The sequence below is a fragment of the Rousettus aegyptiacus genome, unplaced genomic scaffold (assembly GCF_014176215.1).
Source record: "Rousettus aegyptiacus isolate mRouAeg1 unplaced genomic scaffold, mRouAeg1.p scaffold_m13_p_12, whole genome shotgun sequence".
Lineage (NCBI taxonomy): Eukaryota > Metazoa > Chordata > Mammalia > Chiroptera > Pteropodidae > Rousettus > Rousettus aegyptiacus.
In genome coordinates this window covers 67,428,576-67,446,614 of record NW_023416287.1, presented here as the reverse complement: position 1 = coordinate 67,446,614, position 18,039 = coordinate 67,428,576, and the positions used below count along the sequence as shown (strand labels likewise).

At 32.6% G+C, this 18,039-nt stretch overlaps 1 protein-coding gene and 1 pseudogene across 6 annotated transcripts in view; one reads left to right on the top strand and one right to left on the bottom strand.

The window, feature by feature from the left end:
* The window catches only part of KIAA1328 (KIAA1328 ortholog), a 218,664-nt gene that overhangs the window by 182,929 nt on the left and 17,696 nt on the right, over positions 1-18,039 (bottom strand). For 5 of the 6 annotated variants that reach the window (XM_016158014.2, XM_016158016.2, XM_036229068.1 and 2 more), the window contains one exon: positions 9,009-9,124. In XM_016158014.2, the coding sequence (XP_016013500.2) occupies positions 9,009-9,124 (116 nt within the window). The remainder of the gene's footprint in view (positions 1-9,008; positions 9,125-18,039) is intronic. The other variant, XM_016158015.2, reaches the window with a different exon arrangement.
* On the top strand, positions 16,738-16,856 carry LOC118610622 (annotated as a pseudogene).

The window sequence follows — 18,039 nt, the reverse complement described above, 5'->3', positions numbered from 1 at the left end:
TCTAAAGCAATTACAAGCTGTGGTATGCAAATGGTTTAAATGACGAGATTACATCAGAATAGCCCTTTAAAGAAGATCAGTTATGTAAAAAGCTAAACAAAATAATGAACTCTCCTGAACAATAATTATGAGATTGCTCTGCTGAAAGTCTATTTCTTCATGCAAGGACTGTTGAAACTTTCCAAAGTAATTTTAAGTGATGCTAAATGGATTTAGTACTGTTTACCTAGTACAAAACTGTCCCTGGAAAAAAAAATTTTTAATTTAACAGAGATGTAGAAAATCAATTTTTCTGAATTTCAGTTTAGCGAGTTTATTTACATGTATGCACCAAAAATAAATAAATCCCTTAGTCACTAGAGCCATTGTAGAAACCTTCATCCATATGTTTGTGAATCCCTGTGTCACTCACTATAAAGCAACAGAAAAGTTGCTCTCTGGAGGTGCTGAGGCTCCAAATTTAGAACATTCAGCAAGCCAAAGAAATCAAACACTACCAAAATCAAACCTGGAAAGTAAAACTATTTGTATTTTTATAAAATGGACACACAACAGATATTAAAAGGATCTCAGACAATAGGCAGAGAAATTCCAAAAAAGCAAATTTCATCAAAAAATAATCATATTTTTAAAAAGTATTGTTCAAAGTACATTCATACCCAACCAGGATAATAAAAATAAGGAAAAATTATCAGAGAATAACATCTGAAAATATACTAATGTTTAGAAATACAATCCATCTATAGATATACTCACAGTTCTAGAGGCTGGAAAGTCCAACATCAAGATCACACAGGGTTTGGTTGACTGTGAGAGCTTTCTTCCAGGTATTCAGATGGCTAATTTCTAGCTGTATCATAACTTGGGGTATGGGAGAAAGGGAGGAGGAAGGAGGGTTTGGGAGATCTCTCTTTTTATTATTGAATTAGGGCCCCACACTTATGACCTCATTTAACCTTAATTACCTCCTAAAACCCCTGTCTCCAGATACAGTCACTTTGTGGGGTTAGGATTTCAACATATGAATTTTGGAGGGATGTAATTCAGTCTGTAGCAAATCCTAAAATTACAAATATATACATAAACAAATGAACTTTGCTAAGCCCAGAAAAGAGGGTAAAAAGGTTGAAAAGTACTATCTCATATTTCAATACTCCAGAGCATGTAAGTTTAGCAGTTAAATAAATTTATTAGAATTTCTTTAAGACTTGTTTCATTTTCACATAAAAACTGAAAATCAGAAAAGGTACTACAAAATAGAAAGCAAATCTTAACTGCTTGCTGGCACATTTATTTCAACATATAAGTATGATCAAAATTCTCTTCCGGCCTTGAAACAAATCAAAAAACACTCCTTCAAATATAGATGTCCCTTTGGTTAGACAGTATCTCCTTTTCTTCACAGCTTTCACTTCTCACCCTTACTCAAGTCTAAAGACACTGCAAATTGGCTTATTATTCTAAAATGCCATTGATATGTTCTTGCATTCTATGACTTATGTAAAATCAAAAGGTACAAAGCAACTAATCCAAGACTCTGATGTAAGTTTCCTTATTCAAAATCCATATGGTTGCTAACACCACAGTTACCCAAAGAACCCTATAATACACAAGTTAGGGCATTGGTACAGGTATAAACACTTGAAGAATTCTGAGTCAGACACTGTTTTAAAAAATTAATCAGTGAAAAGAAGCCTTGGAGAAGAAAACTAGTAAAAAGAAGAATGAGAAAGAAATAAAAATAAACTGTAAAAAGTAGGGAAAAAACCAATCATTCTTTCCTACCTACCATGTAGGGGCCACACAAGGGAGTCATAAAAATGAAGGTCAAATATGTGATACCAGTAATGGAGGACTTGAATATCAAAATCAAGATGAATTTATACTTCAGGCCATAAGAAACCATAGAAAAGTATTAAAAAGCCAAGTGATGTAATAAGAATAGTCCTTAAGAAAGATTAATAGGGCAGCAGTGATGGAATGAAGTCAATCAAAGGATAGTAGGAAAAAATGGAGGTAGGAACAAAAGCATACTTACCACGCAGGAATGCAATCAAGTATCAATGTGAACAGCAAAAACAATGGACTCAGAGTAAAGTTGCAGAGGGAAAATGATAAAGACCTGGTGACTGAATAGAAAAGTTGACCTATAAGAAAATCTCTGAAACATCCTACATATCTGGATTTCTGGATAACTTAGATTATGCTCTTTTGAGTTTGGATGAACAACACTGTAAAATATATTTGGAAGTTTTATAAAATGTGCTTTAACTATAAATCAGTATAGAAAACTAAAGCTTGTTGATTATTTGTATTACTCGATGCTGCAAAAATAATTTGGTATAATGAAAAGACACTTGGTGTCCAAAAAGTTCACTCTTGACTCTGCAATGGCCTGTTCAGTTACCTCTTTATACCTGTATCTTTATCTATAAAAGAATAAGAGTATCTGCCTCACCTAACTTAATCAGGTTATTGTGAAGATTAAAAAGTATAAGTGAAAGTGCTCTGTGAATAGAAAACCAATATACAAATGTAAGCTCTTACTACCAGAAGTCCTGGAAGTACTAAAAAGGGATAAAAACAATTCAGCATTATTATGATGCCTCAGAATCATCATTATGAATGTTAACTACTGCATTGCATTTAATATAGGATGGCTTTGAGATGGGGAGCGTTCTAGACTGCTATGTAATTTTAGTTCTTATGTGGTTTTTAATAATTTTCCTGTCAATTCCCCTGTCAGCTTCAATATTAGTGATATAGCTCCACTCCCTACTTGTAATTTTCTGTTTCTAATCTGCAATGGATTTATAAACTAGACACCAGATAATGAGTTTACTATTATCCATACGATAGCCTCAGGAATTGTCAAACAACAAAGTGCATCTACAGGGACGACAGCAGCTGGGGAGCGCTTCTTTTTATTCTTGGATGAACTCCAGAAAAGTAGAGTGCAAATATAACTCGCTATCATAGAGTAATTTAACCCCTAAAGTCTTATTGAAATGAAATTAAGTATATGGATAAAAATTTACATTTTACTTTCTGCAAACATTTATCATCAATTCCTCCCTGTGGTTAGCATTAATATCTAAGTATTTTTAAGAGCACAAAATAATCTTAAAGAACATTTTAGGCAACACTAATACAAGTAATAAACAGTTCTTTCCTTAGGCATGCTTTTTTCACTATAATGGACATGGAAAGAGTTATTTAATCTGTTATTATGATTTAAAATTACATTCCAAGACAATATACAGTAATAATGGTCCAAAACCAGCTAAAGTTATACAGCATCACAGAGCAAATAAAATGACTTCAAGCAGTACAACTTCTAGAGTGTTAAGATGTTAAGAGATAATTATTAGATTAGTAAAATAAAACTGTCCAGCACTTGTTAAATGGAATAAACTGACTTTAACCAAGTACAGGGAATATACTCTGTCACCACAGAATTCAATTTGTAAACATAAATAACAAAAACTCAGTATTTATTCAAAACAAAAAGGCCAAGATTTATCTCGGCTGATAAGGTGTTTGGCAAACTTTGCTACATTAGTATACCACACTGCCAGACACCAAAACACTCTCTTCTCTTTCTACAGTCTTCTTCATTTTTAGAAGTTTAGATTTTTAATTCTCCCAAAACTATTTCCAAGAAGAGAATCTCCTGCCTTCTCTTATGAAGGACCAGAAATAGTAGAAAAGAGAAATTCAGTCTTTCTTTTCAAATTGTTTTCTTTCTCATAAACTTCTTTCTACTATCCTTCTTCACCCTTCCTACCCACCCAATACCATTTCACCCATATCTACAATGTGGTTCCCATCCTTGGCAAAAAACTAAGAGATCATGGTAGTCTGGCTCCTGGAGCCAAGATGTGTAGTTAAATGAAAAGCTCTGAATACCTCTAATTCATTCCTGTTACTCGAACCAACATTTTTTTTTTTTTTTTACATAATTAGATAAGATTCTTGTGAATGTTTTCTGGTCTATTTCCAGCACAGACATACTGAGACCTTTGGCTCATTCTAAAACATTCCTCAAAAAGGTTAAGATTAGTTCCTTTAAAATTCTTTCTTCTTAGAGTAAGATTTCTAAAATGATGATCCACACAACGGGCTCAAAAATCTGAGTTATAAGCACCTTGAAACTTCTTCAATCTACTAACTCCAAATCAGAGAGAGAATGGAAACAGACAAGAAGATAAAACACAAATGCTCCTGTTGGTCTGGTTTATGGGAGAGAAAAGTAAGACCCGGCTTCCCACCAGTGAGGAGCCAACAGGTATCAGTGCCACAGAGAGGTTTCCTTTTTCAGAGAAATTAGAAGGTAGAGAAGAGAACTGATTTCACTCTCCTCCTGGGCCTTCTAAGCAGCATAAGTTCTTGTATAATGTAATGAAAATCATCAAAACCCCAGTAAAGAAAGGTACAAAAATGAGAAACAAAGGAGCTAGTTATCTCATCCCTCATCCATATTAGTAGCAGTAATAATGAAAATTGCTGTATTTTTTTTTTCCAGTACCTTCTAAGTATAAGACACTGCTAGGTTCTTTACATACACAGCGTAAAGAATCTATCAAATTTCAACAGGCCTGCAGAAAAGGCATTATTAGCTATACATTTATTATAGACAAAAACAGAGACTAAGAGAAGTTCAGTAGCTTTCTCAAGGTCATATAGCTAGTCAGCACTAGAACAGGATTTTGACTTTGAAGCCGATTATGCTTCCTTCTCTTCCACTCTACCATATGGTAAAGTTAGCAAACATCAGACTTTACTTTCCCTCTGTAAGCTTCTGATACCATCCTGACCTAAGAGATAGGTTCTGGAAATACAATTAGCTTGAATATTAATAACCTGAACTTTTCTAATGGCTACATCCTCTGTCTTTTACGACACCAGTTAACATGTTTCAGAATTATTTCTATTGGAACATTGGACATATTTCTCTCTTTAAATTTTAAATTTCTTTCTCCTTTCATATTCATTTAGCTGGGCAAAAATCTACTATGTTCATCAGACTGTTTGACTATGTAAATGGCATATTCATTTATGTAGATAAGTTTTCATGAATTAAGATTTCTTTGTTCAAAAAGACTGAAAATTTCCAAGAATTTGTTTTAGTAATAAATTCTCTATTTACTATAAAAACAAATCCTTCAAAAGTTTAATCTGAATGCAAACATGTAAAATGTCTTTTTTTTTAAACTAAGGGACTGGTTTGCATTTGTACAGTTGATGAATAAATCAAGTCCTTAGAACTTTTCAAAAAAACCCGTACATTCAGTATAAAAATCTAAATTCATATAGTTCCTCTCACAGAAACAGACATCAAAATGATCTGAAATTATTGGATTTCATGTACATGAAAGAGTGTGAATCATTCATGCATGATAGGTAAATGTATCTAGTTAAAATTATATTGTTTTAAATTATAACCCTGTTTTATGTTTCTAAGTTTTATAGAGTTTTATGTACTGTAAAGTCATCTATATTAACCTTTGACAGGTTTATGCTGATAAAGGATATTTGTACTTGAGCAATCTACTTGGAATAAAAACCATCGATGTCACTGTTTTTTAATCATATCTTCCTTTCTCCCTTCTTTGACAAGTTCCACAAATACCACTTTTCTTTTGGTGATTCGAAAAAACTTAAACCAAAATTATATTAACTAAACCATTTCAATTTTTGATAATGGTCCAACATTTACTCCAATCTTCATTCACAAAAATAAAAAATGCTCAAATACCTTAACATGATTTATAAGATAGATCTAACTATGACACATGTCCAAGCCTTGACTTTATTTACATCTTTTCCTTTCCTTTTTCACTTATTAGATCAGAGGTCAGCAAACTTTTCTGTAGAGGGCTAGAGAGTAAATATTTTAAGCTATGTAGACCACAGGGTCTTTGTTGCAATTACTCAACTTATAGCTACAGTGCAAAAGCACAAAGGAATGGGGGTGGCTGGATTTAGCTGATATTTGGCCCATGGCAGTAGTTTGTTGATTCCTGAGCTAAGTCATGGAGAAAATATGAAATACTGTGTCAATGCAATCACCTGGAGTATTTTGATATTTAGCTGGACAGAAGAAACCATTATAGCCATGCTGAGTTTAGGCTGCTTTGGTACTAAATAAAATTAATCTTGAACCAGAATGTGCTAAATATACTAGTTCACCAAAATCAGATTCTGCTTTTCCAGATAGTCACACATTTTTCTTAAGCATATCACAAGATAAACAAGACCCCATTCTAACTGTGGCCGGGCTTTCTAAATTACAAGCTACTTCCCTCTCTCATCTTATTTCCCCAACTCATCCCAATTCCACTGGACATAATATTTATTTATTTATTTTGTCCCAGGCAGGTTGGGGTATCACCACCTCTTCCCTGTATAAAAAACAGCATAGGGCATGCAGTCAGCATTAATGTAATGGCTAGGTGGAGAGCCAGAGGAGAGAAAGAGCGATCAGGGGAATCATTTCATAAACTATATAAATGACTAACCAATGTACTGTATACTTGAAACTAATAGTAAAATTTTTTTAAAAAAAGTGATTTCTATTTCCCCTACTTCTACTACTAGACAGAGTTGGAGGCTGACTTCATCCCCAACACCCTCCTGCCTTGCTGCCTTCCACTACATAAATTGGACAAGCTAAATACTCACTTTCTCAGCCTCTCTTTTTTATAGCTTAGCATGGCCAAGCAATAAAGTTCAGGACAATAAATATATCATAACAGAGATATGTTATGGAGTGGGGGTAGGTGTTGGGTAAGAGTACTCTCAGACAGATTTTATGTTTTTACAAAAAGGAGAGGGAGTCACAACTACCAGAACTTCTTCCTTCCCCTTTCTCCCTGTTTTAATGCAAATGTGATACCTGGAATTGCAGCAACCATTTTGTAACTTGGAATTCTGCAACCATTAGAAGAAGCTAAGAGAGCTGAGAGACCCAGCACTGAAAACTTTAAGCCACTGAACCAATGCTAGACACTACTTATCTCTGAATGTGCTACAAGTCAAAAAAACAGACCCTGTAAAGCAAATTTTTGTTACATATAAAATCATTCCTAATCTACCTTTACTTAAAAGTCCTAGGGTCCTGTGACATTACTCCTTGTGAGAGGTAAAAGACCAAAATTGGCTGAGCACGGTTTGTTGTGAATTCTTACTTAACAGCATTACTTTAACCTAAAGAGAAAACTAGGAGAAAGGAAATTATAAAAGAGGGACTAACCTGAGAGATGACAACACAGGGCAATAAAGTCAATGAGGGTAAAGAAAAGAGAACCCCCAACAAGATTATTCAAATGCTTAAGAAATTTAGAAAAAAAAAAAATTGAAAAAGTACCCCTTTAGAACCAAGTCAACTGAATTCTGATTATATTAATTTCCAATCATGTATTCCCATGGTTTGCAAAATATAAGTTCAGAACTCACTTTTTTATAGTTATATTTTTGTGGGTTTTTTTTTCAAGTAAATTAACTTACCTTATGCTTCTATTTACTTGGTATTCACAAAGATATAGTTACTGTAAACATATGATCATTTTTGACACTTGAAGAACCTTTGCAATTATTACTAACAATTGGGTTAATGATGATACTGACAATAAGGACAATGGTCCCTTCAAGCATTCCCATACTACTTTAGCTGGCAGATCCATCACCCTAACTTTAAGGACAGTTACTCCTCTTTTTATCAATGCCACTGCAAACAACACCTAAGTAACTCTATCCAGCCAAAAGAAACTTTACAAGTGCTTATTTTAACTTATATAACCCTTAAAATACAATTTTTAAATTAAAACACCAGTTTTTACTTTACTTTCTTATAAATAGTACAATATACGCATAGAGTCATGGATCACTTAACGATGGGGATACATTCAGAGCAATGTGGCCTTAGGCGATTTCATTGTTGTGTGAATATCATGAAGTATGCTTTTACACAAAGCTAGACGGTGCGGCCTACTACACACCTAGGCTATATGGTAAAGTCTATTGCTCCTGGGGTACAAGTTGGTACAGCAAGCTACTGTACAAAAGAAAACGAGATTAAATCAAGCACAAGAGAAAATGATGCAATCAAGAGATGCAGTGCACAGGAGATAAATGAGGCTGCTGCTGGCCGAACATGGCACACTGTTTTACAGCAAACTTTTTTTATATAAGTATTAAGAGTATACTCTAACACAATGATAAAAAGTATAATATAGTCAATACATAAACCAATAACACAATTATTTATTATTGAGTGTTATGTACTGTCTATAATTGTGTGTGCTATACTTTTATACAACTGGCAGTATACGAGGTTTGTCTACACCAGCATCATCATAAACACATGAGTTATGTCTTGCGCTATGAAATTAAGGTGGCTATGATGCCACCAGATGACAGGAATTTTTCAGCCCCATCATAATCTTATGAGACTATGTTCATATATTTGGTCCATTGTTGACCAAAACATTAGGCAGAGCATGTCTATATTCACACACACATATACACCCCTCCCTAGTTCTAAACCCAAAGAATAGTGTAGTGGCATTATGCTGCAGTGTGATACACTTATCAATACAATATTTACAAATCACACCGAACTCTTAAACATTTTTATGATTTCAAAGTAGAATTCCTTAGGACTGTCAAATATGAAGAGGTTTCAGGCTCAATTGCAGTACTGGAATAGAATTTAATAAAGCTCCAATACTACATTTTAATGTTGAAATTTCTTATTGTCTTTTTTAGTTGACAAATATGTGCTCTGCAGTATAACAGCAGCAGCAGAACAGCTGGATGGCTGTATCAAACACAAAGGAAGCAACAGTACATGCTGTTAAGTGTCATTCTGATTGCCTAGAAATAGCAGCCCATGCAGATTTATTCCCTGTTATAAATTAGAACAATTATTTCTCTGAAGTTTACATTTTCTTCATGAAAGAATCAAACTTCTGAACATTAAAAAAGAGAACTTTCAAAAAGGATATCTTCCCTTTCTTTGACGATCAGTTCGTTCTGTTCCTCCAACTGCCTGATCTTCTTCTCAAATGATTCCTGCTCAGCTTTCAGTCGTTCTTCTGTCACTTCCTTTTCCTCACTAATTCTTGAAGAAATTAAAAAATGAAAAGAAAACGCCTATGAGTATAAAATAAAATATATGTGTAGAGCCACGGTTTACCAAAACTACATTTCTTCCAGAGGTATGCTAATTTCTTCGTACTCTTTATTTTAAAAAATAATATTTCATAAAGCAATCTTTCTTACCTTTGCAATAAAATATGCATGTTATTGTTAAATTAAGACTGTTTCTACTCATCATTAGTATCTTAAATGAGCGAAGTCCTACATGGGACATACGTTTCCAATTACAATCCAGGACAGAAAATCGTTCATTTTTAAAACATTAGATTTCATTCCTTCATTATCAAAACAGGCATAATCAATTTATTTTGATTTAAATATTTTATACTTTTATTTAAATCCTGTAAATGAAATAAACAATATATAAATCATTTAAACATTTCACTAACATCCACAGGCAATTTTACTTTTTCCTGGTACTGAAACTCTGCATTCCTCAGTAGCATATAAATAACTAGACTGGATTCAAAATGCAGCATTAACAAAAAAAAAAAAAGCTTGTACAACACTTACTCTTAGTCCAAAAGGATTTTAAAGCTTAAAACACTGATCAAACAAATCTGATTCTTTAATGTCTAATTCTGAAAAGTATTCCAACTCAATCCTACCAAAAAGAGGTGGTTTCTGACAGGAGCGAAGGGAAAAAAATAATCTTAAAAAAAAAAAAAACACACACGCATACCAAACAAGAACATTAAAATTTATCTTAAAATGACAATCCTCATTTTTATGGTACTCTGTGCACAGAGATGTTAGCCCTGCATTTCTGTGTTACTATTGGTACTTGTTTCTCCACAGTACAACACATTTATCCTGCCAGGTCACACAGGGATAAGTATAAGTGAAATCCAAAGGGAATGCAAACCTTTTCTTTTGGTTACTAAATTTACTTCCTCCCAGACTCTACTAGAGAAATTTCTGAGTAACATAAACTTCATAGCCTTTCCTTTGTTGCTAGCCTTCTGGTGGAGATATTGAAAGTAATAATTTAACAGAATGAAAATTAGAATTTTTGAATGTTCAAGAGTTGATTGCATTTTGTCTTTGAAATAATTTGAAAATGCAAGGTACACAGTAGTGTTCAAATAATAGGTTTATTTCTTATTGCTCGTCCTGACATTTAAATCACTTTCTCAATCCTATTATTTATGTTTAGCATGCCACTGGGCTCATGAACGGGACTCAGACCTTTCTAAGAGGGTACTCTCTAAAATTGATACAATTACAAGGAATCCATAACAATTAAACAAAGAACAAATATATCTATATGAAGAGGATTAACACTCTGGTCACAGGTTATCCTGTCTCCCTTGTAGATTGCCAAATTTACCTTAACACTAAACTAAACACAGAGATTATCTCTGTGGAGCCTGCCAGGTCAGAATGTACAGGTATATGCCAACATTTACTTACTCCCTTTGATCAACCTGAAGGAGATCCATGAAAACTGTAGGGGTCATTGAGGGTAAAATGCTTGTACATACATTTCATAATACTAGAGTCTAAGATGAGATTTTCCCTAAAACTTAAAGTGCTCTATTCAGAAAAATAACTCTTTTTAAAATTTAGTTTCTAGAGTACATTTGAAAAATTTGTTATTGCACTAAATAGCATCCCCCCCCCCCCTTTTTGTTCTGTTATGCTGCTATGATTAGACTACCTTTTAGCAATTACTACGTTCTGGAAGAATATCAAATTAACAAGCTGCGGTAAGTACAAAATGAAACACTTCTATAGGCCTATTTAAAGATGTGGCCTATTAGCATAGTTAATATGAGCAAGTATATTAATACAGCCTTTAAATGCAGAGGACTTGCCAATAAAACAACCTCAAGATTTACATCCACTTTGAAATCTGTCTTCTTGTTTAATTTATGTTCAATAATATTTCCCATGAGATACATGCAAGAGAAAATGTCTGGTTATCATGATCTACATTTTTCATCAAAGCATTCTTAGACCACGAAATAACATAAAAAGACCTAATCCTCTAAATCTTATTTAGAATATAGCAACAAGTTAATTAACTAAATACAGGAAAGGGAAATATTTGATTAATAGGATAAAAAGTTAAAACTCTAACAAGAAAATATTCTGAGTTGGTTGTTAATTATTTACAAAGAGGAAAATAGACTGTTTATAAAGTAAAAAATCACCATTGTTAACATTTACTTAATGACTCAGAATATTTCTCAAAAACTTCCACAAAATGTGCTGTTATCTAACAAGAAAAGAGAATTCATACTCTAAGAGTTGGGTGGTTGGGCAGAAAATTGTGATTAAAGTACTGAATTTCTTTGAGTCTTGTGGTTTAGCTTAAACATCTCAGAATATTTTGTCTTTTTCTCTGTAAAACAATCCTTTCAGTTTTAATATAAAAAGTTTCCCACACCTATCAATTTTAAACTTTTAGTAAAACTTATGTTTTAGAAAGAGATTTACTTTATGGCTTTGAAACCCCTGGTGTTCTTCTAGATACTGCAGGAAGGGGTACTTTTACACTAATGTGAAAGACAAGGTGAGGTAGGAAAGCTATCCCAAAGTGAATTATAGCTCGTCCAATGGTCGACCAGATAAATTTCTTCCCCTATTTAATATCTTGCGTTTGGGAGCTGGTTATGATGGATGCATTTTTGAAATTCTGAATATCAACTTAGTGGGTAAGAGCTGGAGAAAGAGGGGACATGTTTCAAAGGACATCTAGCAAACAGAAAGGGACATATTGTTTTCAAGCAAAAGGAAATGCATGGTGAAAAAGATGGCTTTTAACATAAAAAATATTTCAATGAAATCATCTAACATCCTCTTTACAAATTTAACATTTGGCTATTATTTAAAATGTACTGTCTAAAGGAACACAGGTGCTTTAAGAAATCAGATATAGCAATCTATGTCAAAAGGGCTCTAAGAATTATAGAGCAATACTGGATGAATGCAGATGCAAAAATCCTCAATAAAATACTAGCAAACAATCCAGCAACATAAAAAAGGATTATACATCATGATCAGAATTTATTTCAGAAATGAAGAGTTGGTTTATGACTCAAATATCAATTAATGTAATATACCATATCAATAAATGAGAAAAACCACATGATTGCTGGATGCAGAAAAGTGTTTGAAAAAAATGTAACAATTCAAAATTAAAAAACAAAAACACATACTCAATAAACAGGAAGAAAAAGGAAGTTCCCCAACCTGAAAAAGGCTGTCTATGAACAACCTATATCTAATACCATATTTAATGCTAAAAGTCTGAATGATCACCAAAAAGACAAGGATACCTGTTCTCGCCACTTCAATCTCGCCACTGGAGATTATAGTCAGGGCAATTAGGTAGGAAAAAAGACATAGAAGGCATTTAAATTCTAAAGAAACACCGCTTCTTTCATAAGATGGTTTTGTATGTAGGAAAATCTAGAAATCCACTAAAAAACTATTAGAACTAATAAAGGAGTTCATTGAGGTTTCGGGATATAAGATCAATGTACAAAAGTCGATTGTATGCTTATACATTAGCAGTGAACAACTCCAAAAAAATTAAGGAAACATTTGTATTTAAATGCTATTAAATTTACATGTGCATAAAAAAATAAAATACAAAGTGATAAAATCAACTAAGGAACAAGATTTGTATATTAAAAACTACAAAACATTGTTGAAAGAAATTAAAAACCAAAATAGTTGGAAAGACATTTCATGTTCGTGATTGGAAGACTTAATATTAAAATGGCAGTATTCTCTACATTGATCTTCAGATCCAATTCAATTTCTATCAAAATTTCAACTGGTTTAGTTGCAGAAATTGGCAAGCTGATACAATCCTAAAATTTGTATGAAAATTAAAGGGACCTAGAATATCTAAAATATTTTTGAAAGAGGAGAAAAAGATGGAGGACTCACACTTTCCAAAATTAAAACTTGCTAAAAAAAACTACAGGAATAAAGATGGTGTGGTACTGGCATAAGGAGAGACATACAGAGCAATGCAACAAAACCAAACACATTTAAAGTAATTTTACAACCAGCATACCAAGAAAGTCAAAGGGAAAGAATAGTTTTTCAACAAATAGTACTGGGACACACACACACACACACACACACACACACACACACACACACACACCCCAAGTTAGGCCCTTACCTCACACCATATATAAAAATTAACTCTAAATGAATCAAAGACCAAAATTTAAGAGCTAAAACTATAAACTCTTGGAAGAAAACATAGGCATAAATCTTTATGACCTTGGATTAGGTGATGATTTCTAAGATACAACACCAAAGCCACAAGTTACAAACAAAAAGATAAACTGGACTTTATCAAAATTAAAAAACTTTTGTGCTTCAAATGACATCAAGAAAATGAAAAACAATGCACAGAATAAAATAAAATTTTGCACATAATTTACCTGATAAGGGACATGTAAATGGAATATACAAAGAACTCAGAACTCAACAATAAAAAGACAAAAAAAAAAGTTTTTGAAAGGACTGAATAGACGTTTCTTCAAAGAAGATATACAAATAGCCAAGAAGTACATAAAAAGATGCTCAACAGCATTAGCCAGTAAGTAAATGTATATCAAAACCACAATTAGGCACCACTTAATACCCAGTAGGATGGTATAATTAAAAAGATTATAATGAATAAAGGTAAAGCTGTGGAAAACTGGAACATTTATACACTGCTGTTACTAACCTGAGAATACTCAAGTCTCAAATGTCATAAATCAAACTATAGTTCCAATTTTGAGACAGCAACGTAAATAAGTAGTCTCATAAGAATTTTTGGTAACCTCTGCTCTTCACTCTTCCCTTAGCTCAATGATTCTTCCTATCTCTTATTGATTTCAACAGGTATATAAAACATAAACTATGAAAGAGAATAATCATCACATAGAAAGCCCAGAAATAAAAATGTGAAAGCTGCCCAAGAAAAGAATGAAAAGCTATTGTACATACTTGCATATCACATGTACCTATGGTTGTAGCCTTTCAACTTTGTATAACCAAAATGTGGCCCAAGCACAACTGAGTAGATTCAAGAGAGATAAGTTGGAGTCGATCCAAAAAGGTCAGATGAGATTATCCACATTTATATAGTACTGTACATGTCTCCAGAGTCCATAAGGAAAAAAAATTGCTATAGAAAAATTAACCTCTTTTAGGAAGTAATATCTGGTCAGACCAAGAGAAAGAGTGCATGCTAGTCACTCAAAAAATATTCTTTGAATTGCAGAGCTTAGAATAGATAATCTGAAAAATAAATTTTGGCATACTAACTGTTCTACAGTGTCAAGATACACTGAAGTTCAGAGAATGCCTTTCACCTAAGCAAGTTAAAAATTCCTTATTTTTTCTTGAAGTTTACTATATAATCCATTATAGACACTTTTTATATATAAAAAAAAATCCACAAAGGCTTCAAATGAGAAGACAAAAAACTGAGTCACTGAAAAATTAAAAAGTCTTAACATTTTTATTATACTGAAATGTACATTTAATTATGATAAAAAAAGGTTATGATTAGTTTTAAAAATAAAAGACCAGAATAAATATAAAATAATAATGATCCATTCATTTTACAATGGGAAACTAATGGTGTTACACTTTCTATTTTTCTTTTGAGAAATGTCAAGTACAAACAGAAAACTGTCCTCTGGGAAATATCAAAGTACCTGAGCCTAAAAAAGAATCCTGTCCTCAAATGAGTTAGTACATAAGTATTCACTGGGGAACCATACATTATTTAACAGTGTGGGCTTAGGACATGAAATAGTAGAGGTTTTTTTCTAGGCTTCTTAGAACATGGTTCATATACATCAAAAACTGCAATATGGCCAAGATTATTTTAAAACTTTTTTTTCCTTTAACGACAGCTATTGTACAGTTTGTGCATTAGTCAATGGTACCTCTCCCCATCTCAAAAAATTTCAGTAAAAAAAAAACAAATGCACATATAAAGAAGTCACCATCTTTTAGCGCAAACTCCAACATTTTGCAAAGCCATTCATTTTTCAAATCCCCATAAATGACACTACTTTTTTCAACTATGCGAACAATATTACTGTAAAAGACTTTCTAAGGTCACTAAATTCAATAATCTTGAACAAATCTCTCTATTCTTATGCCTCCTAAAAAGATCCATCAATTTTCCACTTATCCTCCCACAAATGTAAATTGATGCTGGACACCTCAGGAAAATGCCCTCGTTTACTTAAAAACTATATATTAAGTCATCTCTTACACTCTCTTTCATAAGCTAAATAATTCATTAAATCTCTAATTTATCTTTGTGGTATCTATTCTCCATCAGCCTTTTAATTTGTATTTGTATTTGTATTCTAGTTTTTTATTAGTGTAGTTAACACAAGTCAAGATTCCCTGAGCATATACAGATTACTTAAGGAGGTATCTACAGATTATTGAAAACTCACACCTAGTTGTTCTTTAATCTATTTGTTTTCCTGCCAAATAGCACAATATTGCTTGCTTATGTTCATATTAAATTTAACTACGAACCACACATTTTTAAAGTACTGGACCTAACCAGTAAGTCTTTCTCTAAAATGAATTTCTAATTTATTTTTATCCTTAGAGATATAATAACCTGTACTTGTCACTACTATCTTTTACACTGTAAATGAATCCATCTTACAACCTACTGTACCAATTCTGATTCGTATTTATATCTTCTATTAACATTTATTCTCATATAGAAACATCAATAAATCCTATAGGCAACTTTTTTGATTCTTTCACACATGGTACCAATAAAGATACTGACTGAAAAGAAGCTGACAGATTCCCAATGATTCCTCCAAGAGGTAAGCCAGGCTTGGAATCTGGACATGCACAGTTTTCCCACTAACGCTGTTAAAGTTAAGGCCATGTTTTCATTTAAAAAAAGAAAAAAAAAGAAAAAAAAGAAAAGCTATGCTTTTTAAGAACACTTTCCACTTCAAAGGCACCAGTAAAAAAAAGTATAGTTTTCATTTGCTTTTATATTGCATGTCACTCTATAATTGAAAAGCTACTATTTTTTTATGTTATGCTGCAAGCTACTGAATATTATTCTAAAAATATGCTTGTTAATGGTCAGTGTTGGGTACCAAGCACTCTCTGTGACTTCTCTAAAATAATGATGGTGAATCTGCATAATAGCTAAAATTCTTTAAGTATGCTACACTTGAATATATCATAGGTATACATAAGGTTTTCTAAATCTTCTGACATCTTCCCCATTTGGTTTAATCTTTATCAAAACTGAAACAATCTTCAATTTTCATACTTAACTTTTACTGAAAAGACATGAATGAAAACCATTTTTAAAATTTCAGCCTCTTAATAATCCTCTATTAATACTTTTAAATGATTCTCTACATACTCAAAAGTTTGTTAGTTTAAAAAGTCATGTACCAGGCAAGGTAGGCAGAACACAAAAGAAGCAGAGTTTCTGTCTTATTGTACATGACATCATTAGGAAAGCAAAGTATACAAATATAAAATAATGTATTTATTCATGAACGAAGAAATACCTCTCCATATCTTTTACTCAAAGAGAAAACTTTAGTCTATGGCCATGCTACCTTGAACAAACCCAATCCTGTTTGATCTCAGAAGCCAAGCAGGGTCAGGCCTGGTTAGGACTTGGATGAGAGACCACCTAGGAAGACCAGGTGCTGTAGGCATCAATAAAAAAAATAAATAAAAAATAAATAAATAAATAAATAAATAAATAAATAAATAAATAAGGGATTGTAAATTGACCAGGTCCTTGCAATCTGTGAGGTCAAACAAGGGTTGCTTTGCAAAAAAAAAAAAAAAAAAGAAAGAAAAAAAAAAAAGAAAACTTTTTTCTTCTCTAAGATTAAAATTGAATTTTCATTTCCTCTTTTGTCTTCTTCATTTTCCACTTTTCTTTTTCTTCCTGAACAATTAAGTCTTAAAACCATGATGGGGGGCAAAGTCTGCATCAGTCAGACCAAGAGGTCATGTGAACAGAAGGTTTTCCCAGTGGGATGTCAGCAGCCAAGCAGGTTGAGAAGGGCATCAACATGTGAGATGTCACAGTGAGAAGAATATCCATGTGGAGGAGTAGCCTAGCATGGGTATCAGAGCCTTGAGTATTTGACGTGGGTAGCCATGGGAGTTACCCCACATGGAAATTCATAGCCCAAGTATGGTGAGGACACAAATGACGCACTATAGATCCTGTTGTTATTAAAAAGATAATATGAGAATACCATGGAAAACTTTATGTTCATAAATTTGACAACTCTGACAAACAGGACAATTCTCAAAAACCATAAACTCCCAAAACTCAACTGAAACAAAACAGATGACTTGAATAATCTTGTAACCATTAAAGACATTGAATTTGTAATTTAAAAGTTTTTTAAAAAAAAATCTCCAGGCCCAGATGATTACACTTGAAAATTCTATTAAATATTTAAAGAAGTAGCAACCAATTTTATACAATCTCTTCTGGAAAACAGAAAAGAAGAGAATATTTCCTAAATCATTTTATAAGGCTAGTATTACCATGAGACTAAAATCAGACTAAGAGAGTAAACAAACAGAGTCTAATACTTCTCATGAACTTTGATGTAAAAATTCCAAAGAACAAAAAATCAAAACTAGGAATGTATAAAACCATTATAAGAATCAATATTTATTACAGGTCTGAACGGCAAATTCAACCAGAAATCAATTAATATAATCCACCATATCAACAGCTAAAGAAGAAAATTCATTAGTCATAGTAATTTAAGCACAAAGTGTTTGACAAAATCTAGCATACAATTACAACGAAAACTCTTATAAAACTAGGAACATAAGGGATCTTGCTCAACTTTATAAAGCAAATCTACA